Source organism: Ambystoma mexicanum, chromosome 10 (assembly GCF_040938575.1).
Source record: "Ambystoma mexicanum isolate Mex_15411 chromosome 10, UKY_AmexF1_1, whole genome shotgun sequence".
Classification (NCBI taxonomy): domain Eukaryota; kingdom Metazoa; phylum Chordata; class Amphibia; order Caudata; family Ambystomatidae; genus Ambystoma; species Ambystoma mexicanum.
This window is the reverse complement of record NC_090932.1, coordinates 192779827-192802673: the sequence shown is the minus strand read 5'-3', so window position 1 is coordinate 192802673 and position 22847 is coordinate 192779827. Positions and strand designations below refer to the sequence as shown.

Sequence of the window (22847 nt, the reverse complement as noted above, 5' to 3'; positions counted from 1 at the left end):
GGTCTGCTTCCAAGAATGAAAGGAACTTGCCTGCAAAAGGTCCTAGGACAATGTGCCAAAATAGAAAAGTAGCCTTTAAACATGGCCACTGCAATCCCTGCAGGTGGAATTAATTAAAGATCTTGGCTGACTGTTTATCATGTTGTCAGCAGAGCCGTGGTGCTTACCTGTGGTTAATATGTCGAATCTTCTGAACTTATGAGCAACAGCCTTTAGCCCAACACGAACACACAGCATTCACACCTGAACTCACTGGTGCAATTAAGGAACCCAATCTCAGCCTATCCAGGGATAAAAAGCAAAGCAGGGGCAGCAGAGTGTGGGAGTCAGGAGTATGAGGAGGCGAGGGGGAGTTTGGAGGGTGGTGGTGCAGCAAATTCAGCAGGAGGATGAAGAAAGAGTTGTAAAGGAGTGGCAGGGGCACTCTTAGCAGCTACCCAGATTACCAGCAAGTGGGTACTTGGGCCCCAACAAAATCCCTGCCGCAAGAATGGAAGACTCGACCATAGGGCAAAGTTTACTGTCTTTATTATCAAGCAAAGTGACAGGGATCACACTAGAACAGCATAGCAGTCCACAGGTTCTCGTCCTCCAAACGTGTCGAACACCGCTTTAACCATAAATGACATCACAAGAACAAGTTGCATCCCCCAAACCTTATCAGGGATGGGGATTGGTCAGTTTAGGAAAACTATATGTGTAATACATAAGGGTTAGTTTGGTTATTGGATCGTCATATCTGGTGACTCCTCCTGGGACCACCTCTAAAAGTAACAAATACAAAGTTGCAGGTTAACAGGGAAATTATTGGCCACTGAAACATAGTGTGCCTTAATGTGAAAGCTAAGTATTGGACGGAACGTGTCTACCCAGCCTTGGGACCTTGGACAGCTACCAGGCTGAGTGGAATTGCTCAAGGCAATGGGAACAATCACAATGGTGCTGTATGTTCCCATCATGTTACCATCTCGGATTGCCTAAGCCCTGAGAGCGTAAATCCAGCTTTGAACCTGTGCTGTAATTGTATCTTTCCACCTCTGGTTCAATGCCAACAGCTTTCCTCCATCTGCCTCAAATGAATAGGCGCTGTCCTAGTCTTCCAGGTCACGTGTGTAGGGAGCACAAAATTGAGCTACCCAGCTTGTAATTATGAGGATTTTAAGCTGTATTCTTGCAGGTGTCTTATCTCCTTGGTAAACTGGAAACTTTCCGTCCCTGCTTGTCCTTGACTATGATGTGCAATGTGTCTGATCTGGAAGCTCTGTTCTGTCTGACTTTAGCTGAATCAGGCTGTCAGCATCCCCATGTATTCAAAGTCTGTCTTGCCTTCCCCATTCACTTCAATGCACCAAAGCCTTCCATCTTTGTACTTATGGCCGTCCATTTTAGTTGTAATTAAGCATGTGCAAGATGTATTGTATTCTTGGCGCATTACTGTTTCCGCATAGCTTAAGATTTACTGTTGAAAGTGTCTCGTTCCTCTAACTACTATGAGTCATAAGCATTTTTCATGTCTAGCAGCAATAAACTTATCGTGTTCATGTAGCTTCATGCATGGATGCCTATATGCTTCATGTCTAAATGCATCTATTTCGTGATGTCAGTAGTGACATTAGCTTTGGAGGTTCTAGTCAGTCGACTTGTTCGATCAATGACAACTCTATCTCCTACATATTGTCAGTCGGGTACGGTTTGAATGTCTGTCTGAGCGAGTAACGTTTCTCCCATCTGCGATACATCGATGATGGTGATGAAGAACCCAGGAGTGATGTACATCTCTCATTCCTCTTCCTTTGGGTTGCGAGTCGAGTGGGGGTCACGAGGGCCACACTTGTGCCTACGTCTTCAGAATGTAGGAGTGGGGATGGAGAGCATGGTAGAGGTGGGAGAAAAGAGTGGATGCAGGAGAAAGAAGAGAGCGAGTTGAGAGAAGAGTGGATCCAGGAGAAAGCTACAGAAGGATGAAAGAAGAGGAGCATTGGCAAGTGTGAGTAGCGGAGAAGGAGAGAAGAGTGGATCCAGGAGAAAGCTACATAAGGATGAAAGAAGAGGAGCATTGTAAAGTGTGAGTAGCGGAGGAGGAGAGAAGAGTGGATCCAGGAGAAAGCTACAGAAGGATGAAAGCAGAGAAGCATATGCAAGTGTGAGTAGCGGAGGAGGAGAGAAGAGTGGATCCAGGAGAAAACTACAGAAGGATGAAAGAAGAGGAGCATTGGCAAGTGTGAGTAGCGGAGGAGGAGAGAAGAGTGGATCCAGGAGAAAGCTACAGAAGGATGAAAGAAGAGGAGCATTGGCAAGTGTGAGTAGCGGAGGAGGAGAGAAGAGTGGATCCAGGAGAAAACTACAGAAGGATGAAAGCAGAGGAGCATATGCAAGTGTGAGTAGCGGAGGAGGAGAGAAGAGTGGATCCAGGAGAAAACTACAGAAGGATGAAAGAAGAGGAGCATTGGCAAGTGTGAGTAGCGGAGGAGGATAGAAGAGTGGATCCAGGAGAAAGCTACAGAAGGATGAAAGAAGAGGAGCATTGGCACGTGTGAGTAGCAGAGGAGGAGAGAAGAGTGGATCCAGGAGAAAGCTACAGAAGGATGAAAGCAGAGGAGCATTGGCAAGTGTGAGTAGCGGAGGAGGAGAGAAGAGTGGATCCAGGAGAAAGCTACAGAAGGATGAAAGAAGAGGAGGGGTGGCGAGTGTGAGGAGAGGAGGAGAGAGGAGTGAATCCAGGAGAAAGCTACAGAAGGATGAAATAAGGAGAGCGGGGTGAACATGAGGACCGGTGGCGAGCATGAAGAGCAATGGTGGAGAGAAGAGTATTGGTGGAATTAAATGAGCAGTGGAGTAAGAGGAAAAAAGACTGCAGTGAAAGAAATAAGAGAGAATGCAGGACGATGTGTAGTTTGAAACAATTATTTTCTTCACTTGCGGAATATAGTTTCAAAGACCGCTTCACTACAACCCCAGGAAAATGACCAATCATTCCTTGTACAAAAGACCAATACATTCTTCAAGGGACGGAGAAATAAAACACAGGACCGAGGAGAGTCCATGGCGGGAACCCTACGGGGGACAAACAAAAACAATGAGTCCTACCTTCTAGTGGGTTACTTTAGGAAAGATATGCCAAGAACAATGCTTACCAGGTTTGGAGGTGCTGATCGCCACTATCTAGCTGCCTCCAAGCTGGTCAGGGGAGCAGGGACCGAACAGGGAAGTAGTGACCCTTGTGGGACTTCTGCAGTGGATATACAACAATAAAAACAGAGCTGTGAAAACAAGAAAAGGGACAGGCTGGACTCCCAGAGACAGGGCAGCTCTTACAGAAAAGAGCAAGCCCAGAGAAAAAATGGTACCAAATGTACAAGCTTTGACGGGATTTCATTGCAACAGACTAAGGTGCAAGCAGACCTCTGGAGATGCCCACAACATGGGAGGAGGCTACGTCCAGTATAGGGATAGATAGTACAGGAGATGTAGGAGTTTCCGTTTGCCACACGTTTGAGGGGAACAGTGTCCCCCAAAACCCTTGACAATGGAGGCTTGGTAGAACCCCAGCAATCAGAGAGGCACAGGTACTTCCTGTGGGAATGGTGAGTAGTTACCTGTGAGAAGTATGGGTGCTGCCAGGGAATAGGAAATCGACAAGAAGGAATGAGGAATCATCAGCACGGTCATGGGGGAGACCGGAACGTTGATGGGAGTTTCTGTCCTGCGAGAAGTGAAAACGAGACCAGTCCACAGTGGGGTGCACAGGACAGACCCACTATGAAGGGAAAAAGGGTAGACCCAGTAATCTGCACTGCCCAGAGAAACCAGGGAACCCATCCAATTAGTAAACAGCAACACTTCTCTAATGGTGGGTTGAAAAGGAAGTGTGTGAAAACAGAAAAAAGAGACCAAAAAGATATTCAGGAACAAAATCAAAACCTGTCCAGAGAAAGGGAAACTCCAGAGCCAGGAACCATTAGGAAAAACGTTGTGTGGCAGACATCTTGGTTTTCTAAACTGGTTTATAAATGTCTTCCTGACCTAACCCAGATACACTCCCCTTTTTGAGTCTCTATTATTCTTGTCATCTCTGGTGGCCATCTTTGAATAGAGTCTGTCCTCTCTTGTATCATTGAATAGAACAAATGTGGTGCCAGGTGAAAGAATTGGAAGACACTGGAAAGATAGAGAGTAGAGCTGTAAATGCTTTTTTTTAATTTTTTTTTTTAGAGCTGTAAATGCTGATTCATTGTTTTATTTCATTCTGATTAAATATAGATTATAAATTCAAATTGTAAAAAGTATACAAATGTAAATTCCAATTCAATAACACATTCATTCATACTGCATACATCCCATTCAATTCTAAACGAGTTCATTATTCAAGGAACTCAAAGTTTTCATGTAAACCTATTCAATTACAATATATTTGGTGACACGTGGTGTTCACTAATAATTGTCCACGTTATAAACATTAATGTGGACAATTATTAGTGAACACCACGATATGAAAACTCAGAATAAAATGAAACGATGAATCAGCATTTACAGCTCTAGTCTCTATCTTTCCAGTTTCTTCTAATTCTTTCACCTGGCACCACATTTGTTCTATTCATTATTGTTCTACCTCAGAGTGCCAGCGTAGAAGAGGTACCCACCCTTGGGTTTTTTGTTTCTCTCTTGTATCTTTTACATTTATTCCAAACTCTCCACCTTCTCTCTCTTGTCCCTTGATTCCTGACAAAGAACAGCATGGAGGGGAAGCATTATGAGGGAAGGCAGGTGAGTGAGAAGAGGGTAGAGTTGAAGAAGGAAGATAAACGTTGATGCAGGGAGAATGTAGGAGAGGGAGAGCCCCTGTGCAAGGTGGTTAATAGTGACAGAGGGTGCACGGAGGAAAAGGGGGAGAACGAGGCACCATGGAGGTGGTTGAGGAGAGCAGTGGGAAGGAGCAGAACAAAAGTGAGAAGAGGAGGAAGGAGGATGAGAAAGTGATATCGGAGTAAGCAGAAAGCTGGGGTGGGAGGGCTTGATGGAAGAGTTGTGTGGTTGAACAAGGAGTGGAAAGGAGGGAATCAAGAGTAGAGGCTAAAGAGGAGAAAGGTAAAGAAGAACAAGAAGGAATAATAGAAGGAATAAGGAGAGGGGCAGATGAGGAGAAAAGGTGTGACGGGATGAGTAGATGGGAAAGAATGAGGATCCACAGAGCACCCACCCTGCACCAAACTATCCATTAGTGGAGAAGTGGCAGGCAGAGCTGACGGCGTGGATGAACCAGGGGATCCGGAGCAGCACTGCAGCGAGCACAGCATAGGAGTTATTTCACCCAGGGGGCCAAACCTGCTACCTCATCCAGTATTTCTGTGCGTTTGTCTTCTCGGCTTCTCTGATTAACCCTTGGCACCAAATGTGCTGTGTAATTATAGACGCATCAGTGGCCCATGATGGTGACCATGAAACAACAGAATGGGATATGATTTTTAAAAGCCGCCATTTTTTCTTAGGTTTGATCTTAAAGATAATTTAAATACTTTCTCGAATAAAAATGCAGTAAATTAGATATTTTACGATTGCCTGCTTGAGAGAATGTATCCTAAACAATGGTTTGTTAAACTGAGGCTCTGAGCCCGTCCTCCTTTCAGTCACCAGCTCTGAGCCAATTCATGTGTACGGGATGGCATTAGTAGCAGGAAGCCTGCCAATCTTTGAGTGTTGAGCAGTGGCACCACCAAGGTGCGGCCATGGCAGGGGGCACAGCTATCCTTATAAAAATACTGCCCCTCCAACCCCTGCCTGACAACTGGAGTCAATGAATGTGCCACCTCAGGAACCTCATCAGGCCACCCCTATGAAACATGTCTGAGCGGCGCCACTGGTGTTGAGCTCTGAGTTTAATCTGTCTGGAGTAACTAGCTTTTTTCTTTTCTCCCACAGGAATCAGGCAGTGCGGATCCAGGAGGACCAGTATCGCCATCCAGCCTGCTATGTCTGCTCTGACTGCGGCCTGAACCTCAAGATGCGAGGGCACTTCTGGGCAGGAGACCGCATGTACTGTGAAAAGCATGCACGGGAACGCCACCAGGCGGCGGCAGCCAAGTCCTCCCCTGCCCTGCACTCCTGAGAGCCATATCCATATAGCTAAAATGGGTTTGCTGACCGCCCCTGTCGCCCCTGCATGTCAGGGCCCCCGACAAGCAACTCCTCTTCTTGCTGGAACATATTTGCTAAGACTTTGGATGGAAGCACACGGGAGATTAAGTCTTCAGTGTGCAGGTCTGTTGATTGGCTTCCTTGAACTATGTACTGGCTCTCTGTGGCCAATCCCATGGATCTGCCAGGGGATGTCGTCTCTTAGCTTGGCCAATCGCGAGGTTTTGGAAAAGGATGGGCATGCAAAGAGAATATAGGCCCGACGCCCCCAACCACTGTTCTCTTGGTCCCATTACTTTGCTGGAAAGGGCCCTTATAATGGTACCGTCCGCATGGTGCCTCTGTTTCTGAAACTGTGTCGCGCCAGCTTTGGCCCCTAATAAACTGGAAATATTTCAAAGATTTGTGCGTGTTTTATTTTTTACTTGTTGCCAAGTGTCTTCAGTTTACATACTTTAAATGTTTGGCGCAGTGTGCCTTATACATTCTTGCATCCCTCAAGGCTTGTGACACGTGCAAAAATCTCATACGTGAGCCTAGACTGTCATCGCTGGTCAGATAGCACAACGAGTAGAGCGCTCCCTTTGACATCCGTGTAGGGTGACCAGATAAAAAAAAAAAATTGGACAGGCTATAGACCTAGAAGTAGGACTACAGTAAAACACAAACATGACTCAGATAAAACTGGAGTCCTAGGGGTGTGTGTTTTCCAGGCACACTCCACTCATTGGAGGAGAGCGACCAGGGAGGTGAAGGGGGAGGAAATGAGGGCGTGAAAAGCCTTCACGCATAGCAAGAGCTGCGCCGCACCCTGATTTCTGAATCGGATATGGCAAAAACTGGGACCGCTGCCACACGCCCATCCAATCCCGAGACGGAGTGCATTAAATTTAAAAAGTCTCAGGACAGTGGGCGATTTCCCCGGACAGTCCTGGGAAAACCGTGCCGTTTTGTCACCCTACATCCGTGCAAAGCCTGCAGCTGCAGGTTCGAATCCCGGCAGAGCCAAACTCAGCCTTTCATCTTTCCGAGTTTGATAAATGAGCACCACACACTGTGGGTAATAATAAGCAGCGCTCTGATGCCTGAAGGTTCGTAGCGCTGTATAATTATGAATTTTAAATTAAGGATCCTGTACATACCTGCGCCCCAGTCCACCTTTCTACAGATTGAACAACATCCACCCTGGTAGAGGGAGGGAACCAGAATACTTCTGCATATCACAATGTAACATTCTTATTTAGAAGCCCAGGATCTAGCGTGAACAGACTTTCAAAATAAAAACCTGGGACAGTCATCTGACATAGAAGTAGAACCACAGTTTCAGTGACAATAAACACAAAAGAAGGACTAAAATACAAACTGGGTGCTAATTAGACTAGTCCTATTCTTTGTCGTTGGCCTGTCCCGGCAAATGTTGGAGCCACAGAAAGCTGATTGGAGGAGAGGGGACCGGGAGGAAGGGGGAAGGTATGGGGATGGGCTGCAAAGCGGGTGTTCAGCACGGCAGCCACGAATCCATATCAAAATATGCAAAAGAAAGCCGAATGGGAGATTTGCTTGAATTTCTGCAGTATGAAAATTTTGAACACATCTAGCACTCAGTACGAGTGTAGCAAACAAGGGGAACAGGGGTGTCCCCCACACCCTTTTTCGTTACAATGGCATCAGGGGTTGCAAGGGTGGCCCCCGCTCACTCAAGATAAAGTTAAAAAAAGGACCCTGCAGCACCGGTTTCCATGCACGTAAGTGAAGGGAACCAGCGTCACAGAGGGATGGAGGAGTTGGTGGCACACAGCGAATGTTGCCACGAAAAGGTAAGTAGGAGGTTTGGGAGGTGGGGGTGCAGGTTACCAGAAATGTTTGGGGGAGAGAAAACCGAAAGTCATTTGTCGGTTAAATCACGGACAACCTGGCAGCCGGACCAATGTCAGTATTTCTTTCCATTGGTCTAGCAAGACTGTATGCACCTGACCCCCAAATCCCTGCACAGGGTTTTTAAATTAAAAAAAGTTGCGGCACACCAGAACGGAGAGCTAAATACCGGGCCATCTGGTCACCCTACTGGGATCCCTTAAGCCAGCCTGCTTTCTATGCCCATGGGGGAGTGGAGGAGATGGGGTGGGGGGAGGAGGGAGTCTAACACACGTGTTTGCACAGTGCACAGGCTCCTTGTGCTGTTTTTTGGACACCTCATTGCTTTCTTCAGTCTGGAGGTTCTCCTGACACTTGACTCGCACTCTTTTCTCACTCCCACTTATGCCACATCATCTCCCTTTCCAGGGAATGCAGTGCTATATGATCCCATTTCTCTGATGCAAAGATGCCCACCAGAGCACCCGTTCTGCTTGGAGTGGCTGAGGCCAGTACTACCACTTTACTTAGGTATTTTTCAGATAGAACAGTGAAAAGGGGGAACTCCCTCAATCCCCCAGTGGTAGGATGATTTCAAACCAAGGGCATTGTGACTGCACTCCTCCAATCATTTTCAACCCAGACGCCACAATTCTGATCTAGAACTCACCTAAGCAACAGTCCCTCATTGCGCCGCTGTGGTTTTCCTTGTACCAAGTACATGGTTATGGTTGGGACAGAAGGGCAGTGACCTCTGTATTTATTCTTCTCTGCCCGCATTAACCAGAGCCAAACCCACTGCCATTTGACTGCCCTAAAGACTTCAGAATTAAGACTTGTCCTGCTGACCACCCCAACAGTTCCAGCCACGGCCTCTCAAAGTGGGTCTGGGCCGTTTATCGCAGTTCATCTTCAGTTGGCGCCTTCTCTCATTGAGTGGCACCTCTGCTTAAAGGGGTTCTCATTTTGCAAGGTCCTTGGGAGTCAGGCCATTGACTGATCGTGTGCGGCACTAGGCTTACGAGTGGGCCTCTTGTCCTATCGAGATGGCTGTTCGCTGTTCTAGGTGTCTCTTTGGGCTGTATGCTCTCCTAATTAGTGTAGGGTTTCTTCCGTTTTCCTTTCATTTCTGTATCAGATAGATTATTTATTTCAAATGTTGGTTTAAAATAGAAATGTTTTCAAAATATTGCAGTGCACCCCATTGACTTTGTTCCAGGTTCACAATATATATATATATATTTTTTTAAATAAATAATGTAAAACATGCTCCCCTCTGTAGTTGTGTAGTCAGTAGTGTACCATGCACCCACATTAGTTCCTGCCCATGCCTCGGGTCTAATAAGTCTAGCTTCGCAAAATGTTTAGAAATGGTAAGAATTGAGCCACAATACAACCTGGGGGAAGATGCACTCACTTCTAAGCTCCCACCTTCTGCGGAGTAACCTTAAACCAACAGGTGATAAACCTGTGAATCTTATGAGGGACATACCTCTCCATCAATACTCGGCTCAACAAAATAGTAGGAGCCTTATTCTCCAGCACAGTTTGTCGCAACATTGTCTCCCTCTAATCCTCAAAGAACGGTATCACTACATATTATCCCCACCGAAAATATCGCCGTATATACGGTGGTCTGGAACGGTAATAGGCGATATTTCTGGGGGGGATCATTTTTGGGGATTTTGGGAGCGGGGGTTGCAGGGGTGTCCCCCGCAGGTTCCATGCCTTAATGTCGCCGCAAGAATATGCTGATATTTTTGTATGGCGATATTTTTGCAGGGATTTTAACACATGGAACCCAGAGAACAGCATGAACTGGTGGTTCGAGGTCGTCTTAACTCGTGCTTAGACGATACCAACACCTGGTACAAGAAACTAGGAGTTTAAAAATGACAGACTGTGAACAGTGTGGAATGCACAGTGACACACTTGCATCTTCATAGCCCGCACAGAGGTCTCCCCTTCTTAGATTTTCAACCAAACCGCGAAACTGTTAGGCTGGTTGTCCTGTCCAGGTAAGATTAATATATAAAGGCAAATAGCTTTTATGTTGTGTTGCTAAAAATTTCACCCAGACACCAAACACTTTCTTCCTTCTGATTACCAGATATAACCAAAACGAAAAGTTGCAAGCTGATTCGGTGTGATGTGACTGGTCCCATGGCCTTCAACAAACTGCACCTCGAGCACAGAATGCAAAAGAACCTTCTGTGCTTCAGGAAAGAAGTTATGCCTCCCCTTTTTCAGAAGGGTTCTTCACCCTAACAGCTGTTTCTTTTGCCTCTCCATTTTCTACCGCACTCCGCCTCGTGGACGGGTCCTCGTTTCCTGGAAGCTCTCTCCTGCAATGTAACCAGCCCAGCTCCCCACAGGAGTGTTAACTGCTCTCCCCTCAGCCCAATTCCTCACCTTTATCCCCCCTTACCTTGGCAGCAGGGGACCCTCCTCTAGCTGCCTTCCTCCCTGTGCCCCATTCAAGACCCATCTATCCTGCCCTCCTTGCTCCATGGCCTGCTTAGCCCATTCCCTTGGACTGCCCCTCTACAGTGATACTCGGCCAGTAGCCTAGAGGGGTTCCCACTGTCAGCACTCCTAGTCTCCTCTCTTGGGGAGCCCCCCTTTCCACTCATCCCATGCAATTCAACTCTTTCGTCCACTGGGTCCCCAGAAGGGTCGCCGCCGGGGCTCAAGTCGAGGGTACACGCGGGTGGACGGCATCCACCCACTTTTTTCAGAGGGCAACGCCGTTCCCCATTTATTTTAGGGGTCGTGTGCAAAATACAAAACATGGACTGGATTTTTGGAATGTATGCCAACCTAGGACTCGAGCCACTGTTTGTCAGCTTTGCAAGCTGGGCACTTCACCACTACCCATGTAACCTGATGAAATACAGCAAACCCCTGAAGGTGAAATGTCACATTTGGGATTGCGTGTTCCAGGCAAAACATTGGTATGGATTCTTGGAGTTCAAAATATGCACAGCTTTTAAGGTTATCAGAACACTATTGGAAGAAAATATCCTCTCTTGGAAGGCAAACGCCATTCGTCCTGTGCAAGGTGCACGCAATTTACATATTTCACCTGGATATGCTAATTTTCTGGTGAAGTCACACCCATTGCATATGTTAATGCGTCCCCCCCACTTGACCCCTGGTTGCTACTTGGGACATCACATGAACCCTTAATGAAGAAGCTCTTCATCAATATTGCCTGTAGCCAGTGAACCAACGCGTCACCCTCTGTCTTACTAAGGCCTTTTGTTGTCCTACTTTGCATGCACTCACAACATCTCTTCATGCCTGGCCACCCGGACCACATCCGAAAGCCACCAGAGACTCCGGTTATAGGGATGGCACCCCACTTAGAAACTCATCTCCTGATTCCTTCTTCCCTTCGCACTGGCTGAGTCTCATCAGCCCAGTGCCATAGGCCCAAAGCAGGGGATGTGAGCAGGTAACACTAGACACCCAATTAATCCAGAACAAAAGAATGTCTATTCAAGGTCCTATAGAAATAGGATATTTTCATGAAACATTAAATGCACACAACATCCCACTCCTGTTGGAGAGAACACATAGATGGCAGACTTTTGTAGTGAAAAGGCAACCTGGGTTTTGAAGACCCGAGTAGGCAGGCAGGCAGTCAGTCAGTCAAGCAGCAATCTCTAAAAAGTCTAAAATGTTCAAGCCTGGAAGGCAGCCAATTCCCTGGCCCTTAATACCAGTAAAACAGAGCTTCTAATTGTTGCTTCCAGTTGCATGCTGTGGTCTCTCTCTGAGTATGAAAAATGTTCACTCCTGGGAACGGCGATTGATCCCGGTGGCTAAGAAGGTCAAAACCTTAGGAGTGGTTTTGGATGCGGAATTGACCATGATTCTTCATGTGGCCTCCATTAGATCTTCCTGTGGGTTGATCACTAAACTCCTTTGTAATATTCGCCCCTTCCTTACTCACAAGAACCTAGCCACTCTGGCTTCAGCCCTTATCAATACTTCATTGGACTATTGCAACAGCCTGCTCAGTGGCTTTACGCATTCCACTATAGTGGCCTTGCAGGTTACGCAGAATGGTGCTGTGCGGGCCGTCTCAGGTCCGGCCAGGCGGGCCCACGTCTCCGCAGCTAGGTGGGGATTACATTGGTTGCCTGTCAAATTGAGAATTGGGCACAAAACCCTGAAATAGTGCAAGTGTTCACCCTCTGAACACTATTACTGGCCCAGGTACGTTGTCTTCTTTTTTTAGTATCACGACTCCTAGACTCCATCTGGGAGCAGCTACGAAAATCCAGACTGGAACCAACCAACACTGGTCCGATTCTTGACCAGTCTCATGTACACACTGCCCACAAAACTTAGAAAAAGCAAACGACTCACCACAGTCAACTGAAGACAGTTTCCAAAGCCATGTTGAGGGGAGCATGGAACCACCAATATAGACTGTTTCCAAAACCGTGCTGGATAAGAAGCGGAGATACATGTTTTTTAAAGCTTTTCCTGTTGTAACCCAGAGGAGGCAGGGCTACATGTGTTTTTAAGATTTTCCTGCTTGTAGGAGAGCTACAGTATAAAATGGAAAGCATGAAAGGGTGAATGAGGGCTGCAGGGGTGAGGTCAGGAGGTGTGGAGATGGACCAAGAGAAAGTTGGAGGAGTCGTCATGCTGAGGAGTTGGTGGCAAAATCGGAGACGAGTTCAGGTGAGGTATTTGTGAGGGAGAGTGGTACCAGTTTGTGAGAATGAAGCAGTGGGTGAGTGGTTTTGGCGGCACGGGCAGTAGTGAGGGAAGAGTGGGAGATAGGAGTATGGTAGTAGGTAGTATGAGAGGGAGTAGGTGCAGGAAGAGAGTAGGATAGTAGAGAGGGGTGTAGGAGAGGCGTGTGAGGATGTATGCACGAGAGTAGTGAGGGGTGAGACTAATGAGAGTGAGTGTAGTAGGTAGGCTGAGAGAGGAAACTAGAGGAAAGTGGCAAGAGCACAATAACCCTGGGCTTTGAGTGAGTGGAGCACTATCCCTGGTTGAATGGAAGATGCAAGAGTAAAGGAGGAAAGAGGGGTGCGAGGAGAAGTACTTGGAGGTGACGTGAGAGTGTGGAACATCGAAGGGACAGGAGAGAGGGGTGTAAGATGAGAAAGGTTTAGTGGCAAAAGAGGGGAAGGGAGAGAAAGGAGCCTCTGAGTGTGAGAAAGATCCAGGGTGTCTGGAATTGGCACATAGAAACCATCATCTCTGCTAGAAACACGGGGGATAGAAAATGAACTCTGAAGGGAGATGGGCGTGTATGGCATTCACAATTAGGCCCTCATTTAAGCTATTATTCGATACTACTATCAGATGGATAGATTAAATAGTAGATGTTAACCAATCACCATTTGGGAAACCTGAGATTTAGGAATGCCTGGGCTAGGAAGGGAAAGTCCACAGGAGGTTAGAGGGGCACACATGAGTGTACCCCCCTTAATTCCAGCCCATACGTTCAAGAATCTGCTCATATTTGGAATAAACAATCCAAATATATCTCAACTGGTTTAAGAGAAATAAAACTCCTTGAACTTTTTCTGTGAATAAAGTCCATCGGTCATAGATCCCAGAAAGTGGATCAGGGGACAAGGTCTCTCCACAGTACCTTATTTGTGTTTTTGGGAGCTGATTCAGACTTCTAGGAGATTCCTGAGATGGTGATTAGATGCTGGGTTAGTGATCTGCTCAACTGGGCCCATCACTCTGTGTGGTCAAAGCAGCAATGGCACCTTACACGAAAAAGCTTGAGACAGGCGGGCAATATTCGGTTCAGTGGAGCTCACAAGAGGTTCAATGTGGGAATCTGCCCAAAGCTTTTCTTTGACTTCTAGATTGTTGGAAGGACCAATCCGGGGTCTCCAGGGATAAGTTAAGTTCTTTTGTTGAGCTGCCACTCCGTGGGTGCTTGGCTTGCACAGGACATCCTTCACCTCCAGGGAACAAGAGCCTGGCTCCACTGTGGCCAGCAGTCGAGACCTTATTGCACAGCAATTTACTTCCACTGGTCTCAGGGGATTGTTAGGGGACAGAGCTCTCCTCTGCCTTGGATGCACCTTTCTTAACTTCTATGGCAGAGATCTATGGAATGGACTGTGCTCCCAACAGGATGCCAGAGATGTTGTCTTAGTGTCCAGGAAAATATCATGGAAGGAGAGAGAGACCCCTTCCTTATAAAGTTAAAAGGTCAGAGGGTTTGCATTTCCGTCGATTTCTTCTAATACCATTTCACCTAATGAGATTTCACCGATTTATATTCACCGAAAACGGTAGGGGAAATGGTATATGTGTAATGCATAATAGGTGAGGTGTGGGGTAAGGGTATAAGTTAGAGTAGGGAGGGGAGTTACGGGGGGTCTCCCCCCACATTATATAAAAGAAAAGTAGAAAAAGTTAAAAGAAGATTTCGTTTTTTGTTGAAATGGATTTGGTGAAATCTCCATTAGGTGAAATATTTTCGAAGAAATCGCATACATCCAAGGGATTGGAGAGGAGCAAGCCTGCTGTAAGGGGTCCAATGCCTGTAACTGTAACAAGTGACCCTTGCTGCCTTGCCTCCTACCCAGAGTTCCTCATTCAACAGGAAATAGGCGGAGGTGCAGGAAGAAAAGAGCCCCATAGAAAACCAAGATGTGGGACCCCTTCTCTCAGTCCCATTTTCCTCTCTGGCTACTCTAAGCTCCCTTCCTGTGCCTTCAACTGCAAAGACCCTTTGGTGTGGAACCCTGTAGCCTGAGGCTGGATTTTGTTAGGGGTGGGCCCCTCTGAAAGCAAGTTTCCTAGGAGATCTCTTAGTGAGAGATCCTTGCTTGGGCGATGGTGTTATCTTCCTCCCAAGCTGCCTTTAATAACTGTGTGCAGTTATCAGTCACTATACCATATCCATGTATCGAGTATTCTTCGAGTTTAACCTGCCACCCGAATGATGAGGATACCAATTATTATTTTTTAGATTAGAGTTGAAGAAGTTAAATGCAGCACCTGTCTTTAGGCAGTGACTCTGGGACAAATCAGCTGTGAAGAGTGCTCATGTGACCCTTAAACCTGCCCTGTGCCACTGGAGAGCAGGCACTGCGATTGTCAAGAGACTAGTGCAGCAAAGGCACATGTATGCACTATGCTTTGGGCATGGCATTTTATAAAAGGTGGGTTCTGATGAGCAGAATCCCCGTTCAGAAACAGAATTACCCACATCATTTTATTTATTTAATAAAACACAAACAAAGCTCAGACTATTTTACTCTCACCAGATAGAAATCCGTCACACCTACAATAAATTTTGGGGTAAAAATAGATAGCATCTGGCTTGCTTTAGTGTCAGAATTCACTGCTGCTGCTAAATGGCACATGCTGTCAGGAAAGCTGGTGCTCCGTCTACCTCCCCCTTCAGGCTTCTCATTCCACCGGATCACTATTCACAAAGGTTGTTCTGTTTGCAGCCTAAAGCAAATTATCTTTCCTGGAGATCCAAGTCCTTATGAAATCGTTAAGTCCTCGAACAACAACACATCATGAGGTAGACACATGGAATAAAATGTCACTTCATGGCCCAGACAAATATGTAGAATATAGATGTTCTATGCTGTGCCAGAGTCCATGTTCCTGGTGCATCTAATCACGTCATAGGCAGATATACTAAAAGTATCAGTGCCTAAATAAATGCTTTGGCAACTCCCATCATTAGATAAGCATGTGTCCCAGAATGACTAACACATTTCGCACAGATTCCATCAAGGATAGGCAGTTCTCGAATTTCCCCTCATAGGATGAAGAAAACCTTGACACTTATTTCACAAGATAGAAAACACATCCCATCACATCAGTGTCCAATGCTCTGGTAGGTCAAATCATGAGATTGGTAGATGTCTTGGTGCATCCCATCATCCCATAGCAAGACATTCCGCCATGTCACACTATTGCATAGGTAGGCTTTGTGGTGATATAAAGGAACTGCCCATCCTTTATGATGGAGCGGAGTCACAGCGCACACAGATGGTCTGGCTGCTACCCATGGTGCCTCCATGAGGCTGGATGGCGCAGGACTCCATGGGCTTCTCTGAGTCATAATGCACAAAAGTCCTCTCAGAGGACACCATAATCTAAACCATTGCCAGTGGACTACAGGTCCCAGCAGTCCTGCAGGCTGACAGAGACAGACCGTGGAGCAGAGTTCCCAAACTGCAAGGGTTTGGTAAAATGAACATAACTGAATATGCAACGGGATGGCAGAAAGCCCAACTGCACGAAGATGACGTAGTCCAGCGAGAACGCTACATCCACTCTCCCTGCTTACACGTACAGGAGGGCAGCACTGCAAACTGGCACGCAAGGTATTTCAAGATGGTGCTCCTATCCCTGCCCATATTTAAAGACTTGGAACAGGTAGTTATGAGTAATAGAGAGAGTGTATCTGTTAGCCAATAAGAAAGGGGGGGGGAACAATGGCAATATTAGAAGCCTATTAAGAATGTCATTGGGGGAAGGGACCAATACAAAGACCTGAGTGAGCTCAAATCCGGCAATGCTCAATCCTGAGCTGCTTATCAAATTCACCTCATGGCCTAGATGCATAAGGAGGTCTGAGGAAAACCCTTAGATGGCAGCCTCTGTGAGGCACACTGAAAGGCACAGGAAAACCCCACACCCTGGACTAGGGTATTAGTGTAACACAGTATACTGAAAACATGTCCAGAGGTTGTTTATTTATTTTAAAGGTATCAAAAATGTATTTATTCAGATACATTATTTTCCACAATGAATTAATCATTAATTAATACACACACATTAAATTACATTAACATTGCAGGAGAGCATAAGACACCAGATAATAAAAACCTAACACAACCATCATTCTTCAACAATCAAAGCATCATTTGCAACTCATATCAATCAACCTCATTCACTCACAGTAAAAAATGTGGACTAAAACTATTAGTACAATGCATATGTGATAGCATTTCATGAGTTAGCCCCACATAATCTTAAATATTTCATTTCATCCACATAGAATGTGTATCAGCACAATAGGTATCCAGAAATGTGCTCTATTCCACTGAGTGGGCACATTCAGCAGAAAATGATAAATCCCATCCCCGGATGTTCTTCTCTACCGGTTTCGATGTTTGAAAAATAATAGAAATAACGTCTTCGTCAGGAGAAACAATTGATACTCTACTACCACTGACTCCCAATGTCATATGCTCTAAATAGTCAACCCCGTAAGTGTGGCTCAAGGAAAATTCAACAGGATTTCTAAATCTTGAGAAACAAGACTGGAATTATTCCAGTGGTCGAACAACTATTGCCAGATATTTCACAGATGTTGATGTTAACTCAGCACAGTTAAATCCAAAATCAATTTTGTGACTGGAGCCTGCCGGAGGTGGCCGTGCGTGCTGCCGAAAGCATATTCCGGTCTGAATTGCATTTGATAGTTGAATGCGTGGCCACGCATTCAACGCTCAAATGCAATTGGCTCACCGTGATACGATCCAGGAAACTCTTGGAGATACCTCGGCTCTGATTCTTGCTGGTCACCACCGACACAACGCGCATCCGAGATTCGGACCGGAATATGCTTTCGGCAGCACGCACGGCCACCTCCCAAAGACAAGCCTGTCTTTTTGTTTAATCCTTCGCTGCATTACGCGCAAGAACAATTCAAAAACATGTATTCTGCACACGTTGTTTCAAATAGTATGCTATGATCTGACTAAAAATTGTTCTCTTCGGTTATGCTATTTACTTAATTAGTAACCAGCGAGGGACAATGAGATTGTAACAAGCAATCTCATTGGCCCTTGCTGGGGCATTACCCGACCGAGAATCCCTGGAATCCTTCTCCCCATTACGTTCCTTCTTTTCGCTGGGGGCAGGGGTTTGGAAGCCTCTCAGTCAATGAGGAGGCTCAGAACGGGGTAATCCCTGCTCCGAGCCACCATACTGCTGGAGGCTGCCATCTTCCCCCGCCGGGGATTCAGGTAAGTGTTTATATGGGCCTCATCACAAGTTGGGCGGTAGCCCTTAAATGCGGCAGTAACACTATTACTGCCGCATTTAAGGGTTGGCCCAATCCCGAGTATGGCCACATTCACCACCAGCTCAGAGCTGGAGGTGAATGCGCTGGCAGTATGCACTATTTTGGTGCTATTACCGCCGTAGGTATTCACGCTAGCGGTAATAGTGCAACCCATCCCCATTGGATCCAATGTACCCAATGGAGAATGGGGATTTATCGCCTTACCACTACTTGTGATCTGGCACAAATCTCTTCCAGGTAGTCTTTAAGCAAGCTCTGACAGCTAACAATGTGATATGGGAAATGTGCGGTAAAGACCCCTAATCCCCCTCTTCCAACACAAAAAAGACCAGGATGGGGGTCTTGCTTTCTGTCAATTCCTTCTATCCTCCTAGTCTATCCCAAGATCACCCCATATGCCAGTATTAAGTTTGAGCTCTTTCCCCACATTTCCACAAACACTGCGAGCTCACTGCTGGGAACATTTTTGAAAGCCTCACCAGGTCATATTGCCACCTGTGTAACAACTTGACCCCATGCAACTTATATTGGCACGCTATTGATGTCTTATAAGCCCTATTACCCATTTTGCTCCATAAGGTCCCATCCACGTCCCTACCCAGGTCCCTATCCTATTTGGTATTTAACCCCTTAGTGTCCTTCCCCCTTGCCATTACCAAGGCAGTATACAATGTCAATATCAGTCCCTTCATTTCTGAGTATGCGTCTAGTATTTTCTCCATTGGAAGGAGATCCCGTTGGATTTCAGACTTCCATTTCTCTGCAGTCAGTACTCCCATCAGTTGCAAGCAAGAGAACATGTAAAGCTTGCCAATATGGAGTGAAGCTCCCAGGTCCTGTATGAGATTGTATAGATCTGGATTTCCCCTTCACCCACAGCTGACCTATTCTGTCCAGTCCTGCCTTGAACCATTCTTGATATCTGAGGATCTGGGTGTTCATCCCTCACTGGAGGGACCCATACATGACTCAACAGGGACGGCCATGTGGTGACTCCTTTCATCCCTGATTGCTAACTCCAAATGTCCCATATCAGCTCCAAAATGCCATGTTCCCTGGCCCTCTAGGGCATGTTTCTTTTATGAACCCATAGACATTCCCCAACTGTAACAGATTGCCACCGGAGGTTCTCCAAGTACACCTATTTCTTTTCACGATCCATCCGCAGATGGGGAATCAATATATCATAAGCAATTCTCTGTTCCTTTCCTTGCCAGAGGGAACTCACCATCCGCCCTCTAGCGCCCCTTACCATCAACTCTGGTACCCTAATATACAACATCTGGAACATATACAGGACCCTGATTAGGAGATTCATCTTCAGCGCATTCAGCCTTCTCATCCATGAAAGAGTATGTCTAACCCAGGAGTACACATCCCTATATACTTTCGCAAAAATTGGCGGGAAGTTGGCACAACACAGCTCGTCCAGTGACCTAGTCACCATCACACCCAGATATTTAAGGTTATCCATGTGGACCTCCAGATCGCGGGATTCTAAGGAGGTGGCATCCCTCTGTGAATCACTGTCTGAAGGAAAAAGAATGAACCTTTTCTTATTTATTTTGAACTCTGAGAGCGCCCCACATTCCCCAATAATGTCGAACCGTTCTGCGACCGAAGTGTGGGGATTCCTTAAGTGGAAAAGGATATCATCTGCATGCATGCCTTGTTTGAATTTGTTATCCCCTGCCCATATTCCCTCTATCTGGGGGGACACTCTATCTTCGCCACAAGCGGTTCCAGGGATAGGGCAAACAGCAAAAGGGACAACTGGAAACCCTGCTTCGTCCCTCTGTGCAACCCAAACTGCTTTGAGATCTTCCCATTTACCACCACTCTCGCCCACAGCTCTGTGTATAGAGTGATAATCCCATTGAGAACCCTACCACCGAAAATAAATTTCCCTAGAACTACAGATAGAAACTCCCACCTCACCCTGTCAAATGCCTTCTCTGTGTCTAAGGTGATGAGTGTCGGATCCCCCCTTTCCCTCTCGCCAAATCCATAAGATTCAATGTTTTCCTCAACGTGTCCACCTCCTGCCTCGCCGGGATAAACCCGACCCGGATGGATCAATAGTGGCATAATATGTTCGAGCCTGGAAGCAATCGTCCCAGGCAAAATCTTTGCATCCACATTAAGCAGTGAAATCGACCTATAGGACGAACACTTGAGATCCTTTCCCTCCTTATGAATGACCAAAATCAGTGCCTCACAGAATGTTCTAGGAGCCCTGCCATTGTCCAGAAAAGAGTTAATTTCACAAAATGGGGCACCAATAAGACTGCAAACCTCTTATAAAAAACGATCGTGAACCTATCATCCCCAGGAGCCTTGCCAGCCGGCATTCTTGCTATGGATAACTGGATTTCATTCAAAATAAATGGGGTGTCAATCATGAGAGCCTTCTCTCGGCGTAACGATGGAAGAGAAATTCCGTTTATATACTGTTCAACCTTCTCCACATCTACATTCCCTCCCTCCTGTAGAGGCTCTCATAAAATGCGCCTCTGAGCTATCTTTTCGGGAGCAGAGCTGATCCCCCTGTGTGTCCCGTTATTTCCTCCACCCTCTGCGCTCTCAACCTAGCTGTGAGCATTGAGTCCGCCTTATCACTTTTTTCGTAAAATGTTTGTTTTTAAAGCTGTAATTTCCTGACAACAGCTCCTGTCCCCATCAGTTTAAGCTCCTATCCATTTTCTTTCATTTCTAAGAGAAGCCCCCCCTCCAGACCCCTTGCAGCTTGAACCCTTCTTACTTCCAAGTCCCTAATCTCGCTGTGTAACCTATCTCCCCTCAAGGACTTTCCCTCTTTTTACTCGCCTCTTCTCTCAGCAAAATACCCCTCCAGGAGACCTGCACTGCCTCCCACACCATGCAGGAATCCACTTTCCCAGCGCCACTGGTCTTCAAATATTCCTCAATTTCACGTTGCAGCTCATCTGCAAATACTGTGTTGCTCCAGAGGGAGTCATTACATTTCCATAGAGAGTTGTGTGTACTTAGACCACACATCACCACCTCACACCCTACCCATCATCCCCCTATTCAAGCACAAGTAGTCTATCCTAGTGTATGCATCGTGTGGTGGAGAAGATAACATATTGCATCTAGCACTTGGATACGTCAGTCTCCATACATCTATCAGCCCCTGCCAGTCCAGAATTTCCTTAAAGCGGACCCTTCCTTGTGATGACACCTGGTGGCCCCCTAACGAAGGGCCATCCTATACATTTCTGAGTCGTCCCACATAAAGTGCCCACCAATTACCAGAGGTCCCTACGCGTCCTTCAGAATCAAATCCAGAGCACTTCTACAGAAGGCCACCTGCCCCTGATTTGGGAAGTACACTGTCGCCACCTCCATCGTAACTTCGCAGAACACGTTGGTGTCCTTGACCGCTTGCGCATGCACACAAGTTTTTTGATTACACGTTTTTGTTAATAATAATAATAATAATAATAATAAATAGTTACGAAAAAGCATGTAGAAAGAGTAGCCAGATGTTTGTCAATTTGTCTCTTTCAATGGCGATGCGTCGGTAGTATGCCAACACGTGTTTCGACCCTCACACAGGGTCCTCTTCAGGGCTACCATACCAATGCAGATGTGTTATGTTTACATGAATCAAGAACAGAACAAGTTCGTACATTGCCAAACCAATTTGCATAAAGGTTCCACCACCCCGTTATCCATACCATAGTATTATAATTACAAAAAACAAACACAAATCAAGTTCATACATTACCAAACAAGTTTGTAACCGGGTTCCACCAACATGCAACAGTATCAGCATTGTCCAATGGTTATAAAAAAAGAAATGAATAAAGACTTAGCATACAGTGTTATATAGATTAATGTGCCCCCCATATATTAACAGACCCTTTACATAGAATCTCACCCTTAGAATTTTTAATTCAAAAGTCCTGTGTCTCCTAAATGTCTTTAGAGCCCTTCAGCTACCACCATTGGTATGTGTGCACCACAACCAGGCTGCAACGCGTTCATGCCTCATAACTACCACTATCCTAAAGCTAAAAAAAAACAAAAACCCGTCACCAATCTGCATGCTCAACCCTCAGCTTGGCACTAAACATACCAACTGGTAATTACCGTTGCTTAATCCTTACAGCAATCACGCTCTGCGTGCTGCGTTAGTGTTCCACTCCATAAAGACATAAATACAAGACATACCTAATTCAAGAATGGCTAGCTTTCAAAGTGCCCCATCACCAGAAATGCCACTACCAAACAAACCTTTACCTTATTTAGACCCGCTGGCTAATTATCCTCCTTCTGTTCATGTGTGATATTCCGCTCTCAAACTCATGCAGTCTCATTAAGCCTACAGAAAACACCATCGTTAAACCCATTTTAAACTAGACCCATCTCGGATCTTAATGAGCTGAAGTCCCAGCACTTACTCGTCCTTGTACGACTAGGAGTGATTGGGTAACTTTCCGAACAGATCTGTTTAAGTTTGCCAGGAAACTTTCTGATATAAACTCTCTGATATACAAGGGAAATAGACATGAACCCGCTAGTGACTTTTCAATCTCGGACATTGAAGATATGCACCTGTTAAGGAGTCTGGAGGAGGAGGACACCTTCTCGAATATTGACCTGCTGAGAAAGCTACATATTATAATACTATGGTATGGATAACGGGGTGGTGGAACATTTATGCAAATTGGTTTGGCAATGTATAAACTTGTTCTGTTCTTGATTCATGTAAACATAGCACTTCTGTATTGGTATGGTAGCCCTGAAGAGGCCCCGTGTGAGGGTCGAAACACGTTTG

At 46.0% G+C, this 22847-nt stretch overlaps 1 protein-coding gene across 2 annotated transcripts in view; it reads left to right on the top strand.

Moving 5' to 3' along the window:
• The window catches only part of PDLIM2 (PDZ and LIM domain 2), a 439577-nt gene extending 433045 nt beyond the window's left edge, over positions 1-6532 (top strand). For both annotated transcript variants that reach the window (XM_069617703.1, XM_069617704.1), the window contains one exon: positions 5917-6532. In XM_069617703.1, coding sequence (XP_069473804.1) covers positions 5917-6103 — 187 coding nt within the window. In that variant the 3' untranslated portion in view covers positions 6104-6532. The remainder of the gene's footprint in view (positions 1-5916) is intronic.
• The last annotated feature ends 16315 nt before the right edge of the window (positions 6533-22847 follow it).